The 9,157-nt window shown below is 31.1% G+C and overlaps 1 protein-coding gene across 1 annotated transcript; it reads right to left on the reverse strand.

Annotated features, from left to right (window-relative positions):
* Nucleotides 1-863: 863 nt before the first annotated feature.
* On the reverse strand, nucleotides 864-4,396 carry LOC102580594 (polyvinylalcohol dehydrogenase-like). The gene is made up of 4 exons (XM_006363874.2): nucleotides 4,290-4,396; nucleotides 2,860-3,305; nucleotides 1,552-2,158; nucleotides 864-1,434 (listed from the first exon to the last, which is right to left on the reverse strand). Exons 1-4 carry the CDS (start codon nucleotides 4,365-4,367, stop codon nucleotides 973-975), a joined length of 1,593 nt encoding a protein of 530 aa, XP_006363936.1. The 5' UTR covers nucleotides 4,368-4,396; the 3' UTR covers nucleotides 864-972.
* Between the last annotated feature and the right edge of the window lie 4,761 nt (nucleotides 4,397-9,157).

Here is a 9,157-nt window from a genome sequence, read left to right on the forward strand (position 1 = left end):
GGTTCGGTTATTTCTTCGGTTTTTTTGAATAAAACCATAACCAAACCAAATACTATCGGTTTTCAAAAATCTAAAACCAAACCAAATCAAACCCAAATAAAATTGGTTTTATTTTATCAGTTTGGTTAGGTTTTTCGGTTTGGATCGGTTTTTATCCAAACCGTGAACACCCCTAGACAAAACTTTATCACAAACTTTTATGTTTGGTCACTAAAAGTATATGTCTCATATATTTAAGCACAAAAAGTAATTTTTGTCACTAAAAGTAAATAATTAGTAACGAATTTTATGTCGTAGCTAGTAATTTCGTAGCTATATATCATATTTGTTGTAGTGTCTAAAACACAGAAACACCTTGAAGCTAATAAAAAACTATCAACACATGGTATAAGATACTTGTTCTTGATGGTCACCTTATTCAACTATCGATAATCAATGCACATTATCATAGTGCTATCATTTTTCTTCACAAACAACACTGGAACACCCCAAGGGTAGACGATTGATCTAATAAAGCCCTTGCTTAGCAAATCTTGAAGTTGCTCCTTAGTTTCCGTCAACTCTGGTGGACCCATATGATATGCTGGAATAGGAATGTGTTGAATGTCTAGCTCCAAATATATGCCAAAATCAATTTGCGAGGACCGGCATAAATTCCGCTATTTTATTACTTCTGATTATTTCCTTGATATTTTATTTGTGTTTGAGGAACTGGATTACATACCGATGTGGTAGCTGTAGGTTCCATAGTGATCTTGGATTTTGGATCATGACACCTTGATAACTAAAATGAGTTATAACATATGTTATGTTGATAGTAAAATAAGTTAGTATATTCCATTTCTTTAAGTTGATGTTTTTATTCCAAGTAATGTAACTTGAAGCATGATCATTAGGTAGGGAAACTTATTAGTATCATCACAACTATTATCAGAAAGAGAAAATACATTAATTCATAAATATCTATTAATTTCACACAATGCAAAAGGCAAAGAGTGAAGTCCCAGTGGTCCAAGTTGGATGGAACAACTTAGCTAGACCAACTGAATATCCATGGCCAATAAAGACACAACCATAGCTAATTGATGCACCCCCATAGATAGTAGCACCAGTGTTAAATGTCCACAAGATTTTTCCATCACTGGCATCCATGGCATAGAGAGGTCCATTAGGTGCCACTGATCCTGCAAAGAGAACTCCATTAACTATGGTGACCGGCCCAGGGGACGTTTCGTTACTAGGATTTGCAGTGGTCCATAGGATTTGTCCTGTGTTTGCATTCATTGCCACCCATCCACCAGCTGTTGTTGTTTGAGTTGAAGGTGCCAGGGTGAAAGGAAGTCTGTTTCCATTCGCTATGTTAGTGTAAACTCGTCGTCCATCTGTGGCTGCACCCCATATTCCTCCTCCCTCCGCACCCCCCGGTCCTGCTTTCTACATCACACAAATTAATCAATTATTTACTTTATTTCTTATGTTAACAAATGAAAATACTAATAGATATGATGTGAAGAGTACTTAAAGATGAACATTCTAGTTGTAAGACTTTACCTTAAACCAAACAATATTTCCGTTGTTGCGATCAAGCGCCCAAGCAAAGCCACTTTTCTGCACAGCCACCACAACATCGCGAAATCTTCCATTTGAAAATATGGTTAGCATCATAGGCGCCTCTCCGAAATCAGCATCCACGTTAGGCCCCGGTGGGCAATCAGGATTATTAGGAACCAAGCATGCGAAAGTGAAAACGTCGTAGCCACCAAGCTGTGTAGCCCACACAATTTGTCCAGAATACAAATCCAGTGCAAGAATTGAATCAAAATGAATATCTTTACCAAAACACTGATCAGGAACAGTTGGCGGCGTTGTTCGATTGTTTTGTGCTGCTTGGCATTTCAGCACTTCTGGTGGAGCTGAGTAAAGATTTCCAGTTCCTACATAGACATGTCCTCTGGCTATGTCAATAGCTGGGCTGCTTCCCCATATAGCTGCACCGGAATAGCCTCCGAGGCGCCCACCATTGTCTGGAAGTGTATAGGTTTGCCATATAATTGCACCAGTTCTAACATTTAGTTTTACTAGGCTGCCTCTAAATATGCAGCATTGTGCAGCTGATGGTACCGTATTCTCCACTGATGATACTCCCACATAATATCCACTGTTAAGAAAGTTGTGGACAAGTTTAGTGTCCTAGCACATGAGTACTTAATTAGGCTTAATATGTCATGTTGCTCGAACCCTTCAATAATGTTACTGCACTTATGTCAGATCCTCTAAAGATGCATAGTTTTGGAAGATCTGATACACCTAGTGATTGTTTTGAAGAGTATGAGCAACAAAACTAAGACATTAAAGTTCACTCTTAATGTAAACAACATATCCGTCGCTAAAATGATGGATTATCAAAAAAATTATTAGCTACAAACAATTTAGATTGGATTAGCAAAGGTGTCTGTAGCTAATTTCAATTTGTTCTTTATGTTTAAATTTTTTCGCACTACTATTAAAACTTATTCTTTATGTTGTGGCGAAGCTAGGAATTTGAACAAAAAGATTGAATTTTGTGCCCAGTCAAACATCATTACATAAATTGGGGCTGGGGGAGAGTAATATCTATGCTTCCTTGAAATCAATTCATAAAGCAATAAGCCAACTACAACAACATATCCATCATAGTCCTACAAAGTAGGGTCTGGGATAGAGAGAACACAAACCTTACCCCTATCTCAAACGTAGATAGGTTGTTTCCGATAGACTCTAGACTCAAGATTACAGAACAATACCTTCAACAAAATATAGGATAACCAAAGTACAAGAAACAAACCTATAGTAACAGATATCGAAGGACATAAAACTAACCCCAAGTGAACTGTTCCTGATTGAGTGATAAGAGCCAGAGGCCTTGAATCAAGCTGAGTGGACCAAACAAGTTCACCTGTTAACCTTCTCACTGCAATCACAACAGCAGGTCCATAAATCCCCACAAGTAAAAGATCATCAGCCACAACTGGTGTTGCTCTTGACACTATCAGATTCACAGTTCTTCCTGGGGGTATGGGCAGCCCAGTGAGCCTTGTAAGATTCTGTTGCCATATGAGTCCTCCAGTTAGTGCATTCACTGCATACAGATTTCCATTCCATGATGGGAAGTAAACTACTCCATTTGCAACTGCTGGGGTTGCTGTAATGTCGAATCCGGCTAGGAATTTCCACCTTAATTTCAACTTGTTTATAGTTCTTGGGCTGATCAAAATTTCTCCAGGAGCTGACCTTCTGTTTGTTATGTCACCACCATGATTCAACCACTGTATAATCAAGTCAAATATGCAAAAAGTTAGTGACCAAATGATTTAGTTTCTAGTCCCTCTATTCCAATTTATGCGAAGGTAGAGTCAGAATTTGAAGTTTATGGGTTCTGAATTGTCACCATACTCACAGCTCATCATTGTTACTGGATTAACGATTAAATATTTGTACAACACAACAACAACAACATTTACGGTGTAATCCCATAAGTGGGGTCTGGAAAGAGTAGTGTCTATGCAAACCTTATTCCTGCCCTGTGAAGATAGGGAGGTTGTTTCTGAAAGACGTTAGGCTCAAATAAACAATTCAAAGAAGGTTTGAAAAAGAAATACAGTAATGATGAAGTCATATTCGAAATACTAGAGAAAAGAATAGTTACAACAACAATAACATAATACCAAAGCAAAAAAGACAACAAGTGGTAATAAAAATTGTTGAGAGATAATAGAAGAATAGTAATATAATAGTAAGGGAAACTAAATTGTACACTAAAATTCTATCTTAATCCATGTCCTTCATACCTCATATCTAAGGTCATGTACTTGGTAAGTTGAGGACTATCATGTCTTGTGTAATCACCTCCTCGGTGCATCTTTGGCCCACATCTATCTCTTCTCTAACCCCATATCCAACCTTTCACTTTTTCGTTGGGGCATGGGGGCATATTTTTTTCACATATCTGAACAATCTCAACCTCACTTCTCTCATCTTGTCCACCACAAAGACCACTCCTACTTTGTTTCGAGTATCTTCGTTCCTGATCATATCTAAGCAAAAGTCATTGGGTTCATCTGTATCCGTAAGCAATATTCTACCTCTAGTCCTAATGCACACTATCATATATATATCCTTTTTCGTTGTACATTTTAATCAGAAATCTAGGATCAAAGTTAATTTATTTTTAAATACAAAATAATATAATTCACTTTTTTGCCGGACAAACTGAAGAAAAAAAAGTGTGTCGTACAAATTGAAATACTTACTTCGGCAGATGTATGATCTATAACAAGGAAAAATGTGATGATCATAAAGGAAACAAGTTTTCTATGAGTTGAAGCCATATGCTTTATAAGAGGAAAATGGTCAATATTTTAAAGGAATACATGCAAGTATTTATAGGATTATATGATTCTCCTTTTACCTTTGTTTAGTGTGTGAGTTTTTGTCTTATTTGGGGGGTACTATTCTACTAGTTTAGAAAATGATGTATGCAAATAAACTTTTATTTGATTTTTTTGTTTCAAAAGCAAGTTCTTTTTTACACTAAGGAGATTGAGATGTGTGTCTATCAAGTGAGACAGTTGCAACAAATTAAAATCAGAATTATTGGAAGTATAAAGTGTTATAGCGGGTAACACTACCTCAAAAATGATCTTTAGCGACTTTTAATTTACGGTAATAACTTAGTTGCCGTTAAATATTTTTTTAAAGGCAATTAACACTCTTTATATATATCCCTGAAGTATATAGCGATATTGGATTCAATGACAATTAAATAATGATGATAAAGACTTTAACACTCTTTGTTAATGTGCATATTTATTGTTGTTAAAGGTTGTTTCTATTGTAGGGTAAATAGCATGTTTCGCCTTTTATTTTATTTTTATTTTTATCCTTTAACAAGTTGATTGTATGTCCAGTGAAAGTGATTTCTTGTTCGAACTTATATTATGAAAAATTATGACATAAAATACAAATTTATACCTATAATTTGCTACACATAAATTGAAAGCCCAAAAATTCCAAGAAATTTGTTGGGGCGGCTGAATGGTGGGGTCTCATGCCACTATAGGCCCCCAAGTTTTAGGGGGGGGGGGGGGTTTTGCTAAAATTAAACGAGATACGTGTAAGCTAACTCAGACATGACGATTATAATAAAAGGATATGGATAGAACGTGGGAGAGCCAAGAAGATAAGAGACCAAAGTGGGGCAAACTAGTGTGCTGATGATGTGGAAACCCACATGACGCACTGTTTTGGGGGGGGGGGGGGATTTTCTAATAATAGTATGTATATATGTTATTTTAAAAAAAAATTATTGAAAAACATAGTATAGGAAGTAGGAAGTAGAAACTACAAACTACAAAATATTTACATTTTTCATCCTAAAATAATTGGTACATTTTAATTTTTGAGAGTCAAATCAATTAATTTTCAGAACTAAATTAAATTAAATTAATTCAATACATTAAAATTAAAAGATATATTTATAAACTATACGTCACAACTTTTCTCATATTAATATGACCAAAAAAATACTTCTCAAAAGCATGGATCAAAGTGTGTATAATTAATTTGACTGTCTAAAAACAAACATGACAAGTGTTTTGAAGTGAAGAGAATATAATTATTTAAAAAATAAACTTTGAAATTATGAATGATATTGCGGTTGAAAAAAACTAGGTAATAAGAATAACTTATTTTTGATCCCTACTTTACTTCTGAATATAATTCCTTTTGGGTATTTATAATATTTGATAAAAGACTAACTGAAAAGATCGACCAAGCACAAATTATTTTCATAATAACACAATAAAAGCAATACGCAACAATTATGGGCCAATAACGATAATATACGTACAATTAAATAATTATGGCTAAACTCTATTGCCATTTAATTTTGCTTCCTATTTTCTATGCATCTATCATAGTTTTATCACTCTATTTATAGGGGCTAAAAATATACTTTCTCCGTTTCTATTTATATAGCGTTCTTACTAAAAATAGATGTTCCTTAATATTTTTCATTTCACAAAATCAATGCATAAATGATATATTCTTCCTATTTTACCCTTTGAAAGTTATCAGTCTTGACATAGAAAATTAAGTAATTAGTTCATGTTTATTGGTCAAATTAGTTAATCGAAGTAAATTAATTCATGTTCATTTATTGAAAACTTGACCTTAAGAGAATATTAAATAAGAATATAATGGTTAACTTACTTAGTTTCTTAAGTAGTGTGAAACCTAAAATGATGACGATTAAATAAGAACGGAGCGAATATTAAAATTGCACTACATTTGTTTGGCATCCCTAATTTCTAAGCATAATATCAGATAAGATAGCTTTAATATGTACTTCATCCGTTCAACAATAGTTGTCCAATATACTATTTTGGGATATTCAACAATACTTGTCCATTATTTGAAATCAATGGATAGTTTTACACTTAGTTCCTACTTTATGAAATTAATGGATAATTTTACACTTAGTTCCTACTTTACCCTTATCATTAGTTATAGTCATTTCCTTATTATATTTTTCAAGACATTATATTTATTATATCCAAAGGGTGATATATAGTAAAATTATCCTTCTATTTATAGTTTCTTAAGAAATGGATAAAGTCAATAATAGACAAATATTATTGGACAGAAGGAGAATTAATTATTATACTGGCTATGAATAGATCTACATTTGTTTGGCATCCCTAAAAGTCTTCTTATTGAAGTAATAGCTTGTTTGACAAATTTTGGACTATTTGAATTGATAATATTATTTCAAAAGTAATACCTATCTATTATAATTTTGTATATTTTACTTTCTTTTTAGTTCGTTTAGAAAAAATTTGTCACTTTTATATTTAGTAATTTTTTTAATCATAGTATTTGATGTGATCACACATTTAAGACCATAAAATTTAAAAAGCATTATGATAATTATACATATTTTTAACAAAAAATTATAAAATTTAACATTTTTTAATTCTTTCATAAGATTTCAAAAGTATTTTTACTTTTTTAACTTCGTATTCAATTAAATGAAAACGCATAAAATATAACAAAAAAAAAACTTATTTCAAAAAGAAAAAGATGTTAGACACTATTAATAATTATTTAGAGTGGAATTAACTTTGATTAGTACTCAAAGCAATTTTTCCTGCTATGGAAAGTAGCCCTACACTACGAAGGGTGCAAAGTCACGCTCAAGTAGCGGTGAGAGGCGAGCAGGTCAAATCAGTAGGTTTGACATTTAATTGATTTGATGAGTTAGATGAAAATAGATAAAATATACGATTCAATTCATATTTGATATGAATAAAAATAATAAATTCAATGAGTAATATGGATATCCATAGTATCCATATTATCTATTGTTTCTTATATGTAAAAAAAATAAATACTTTCATATTACAAAAAAAAAGAATCTCTCATTTTTTTCTACTTTTAGTTTTTTTTTTTTTTGAATTAACGATTTTTTTTCTACTTTTAGGTGTGTTTGGTATGAAGGAAAACATGTCTCAAGTTTTTCTTGAATTTTTTTTTTATTTTAGAAAAGTTTTGAAATTCTTTTTCCTTATTTTACCTATGAGATTTATTTTCTTAAATTAGAGAAAAATGAGTCTATTTGAAAAAATATTTTTTTAAAATATTTAAATCAACTAAACATGAGAAAATAGAAAAAAATATTTTTTTTCGAACACACTCGTAATACGTATACTTTGAAGTGAGGACACCCTTACATATCTTAAAGGGATTGCAATTGGTGATACTCATGAATTATCTATATTATATGATAGACAATATGAATTGATTTATTTGACCCATTTTTAAATAATTAAATAACCAATTAATATTCAAATCATATTATGATTGATAATATGAATTGATCCATATTGAAACCATTTTTAAATGAAGTGATACTTTTTTAACTACTTTCTACTCCTAGCAAAGGAAGAAGTTTGAATAAAGAAGATGTTGGTTATTTTCCAATTAAATTCACTAATTAAAATAGTTACATTCACTAATTAAATATAATATGTTGTTTTTCCCAATTAAATTCACTAATTAAATATAATATACTTTTTTCCAAAAATCATCTCTACTCATTTGTGAGATGAAACGTTCTAGCTTTCTTGAGTGACAAATCAGTCAGTTGATCAACTATCTTTAACATTGATATAAGTTGCTACTTTTCTTATTTTAAAAGTGGGGAATTTAATTTATTTAATTTTATTATTTTGATAAACTTTATTTATTTATACAAAAAATTAACAAGATCACTGATATTATATGTATTTAAATTTATGTTATATATATATACACCATCAATAAAAAGAGAAATTTTACAACTATTAGACATGAGAAGCACAAGTGGCAACAATGTTGCAAAGATCATAAAATGAGATGATGGTGAATAAAATTCATTAATACGGATAAGATCTATCTCATATTTAATTCTTAAAATTTTAACTGTTATTTATCCATCTAATGTGTTGTAAGGATTAACATAATAAAGTGTCATGCGGTGATTAAGAAAGTAAACTTCAAAAGATTATTAATTAGAAACAATAAAAGGAAATATACCAAAAGAAACATAATTTTTTTGCATATGTTCAATCAAACCAACATTAATCGAAGGAGATGAGAAATCCACAGTTTAAAAAAGAGTACAAACTATGAAGAGAAATTACTTCAAGATTTATTCAAAAAAGTAGTTAGTACAACTCTTGCTAAAACTTCAAATTGAGTACTATTTTATTTATGTTCACCTTTCCTTTAGGAGCTTTCATTTATTTTTATTTTGGATGTTTTGATTATTCGAACTCATAACTTTATTATAATTAAGATTGAAGGTAGAGAGTATTTACCGGCCGAGCAACCCTTTCTTATTTTTAAATTGAGTGCTAGCATAGGAAGAGTCTATCTAATGAAATGAGTGACAGAATGGTAGTTATTTGATGCATATTATAATAAATTAGTGTATTTGTCCGCGCTTAGCGCGGTCCTTAAAAAATTATAATATATAAATAAATATTAACTAATGTTATAATTTTATAGAAAAATAATAATTATAATAAAACGTTTTTTCATGATTTACTATATATATATATATATATATATATATATA

The sequence above is a fragment of the Solanum tuberosum genome, unplaced genomic scaffold, assembly GCF_000226075.1.
Source record: "Solanum tuberosum cultivar DM 1-3 516 R44 unplaced genomic scaffold, SolTub_3.0 scf00467, whole genome shotgun sequence".
NCBI classification, from domain to species: Eukaryota; Viridiplantae; Streptophyta; class Magnoliopsida; order Solanales; family Solanaceae; genus Solanum; species Solanum tuberosum.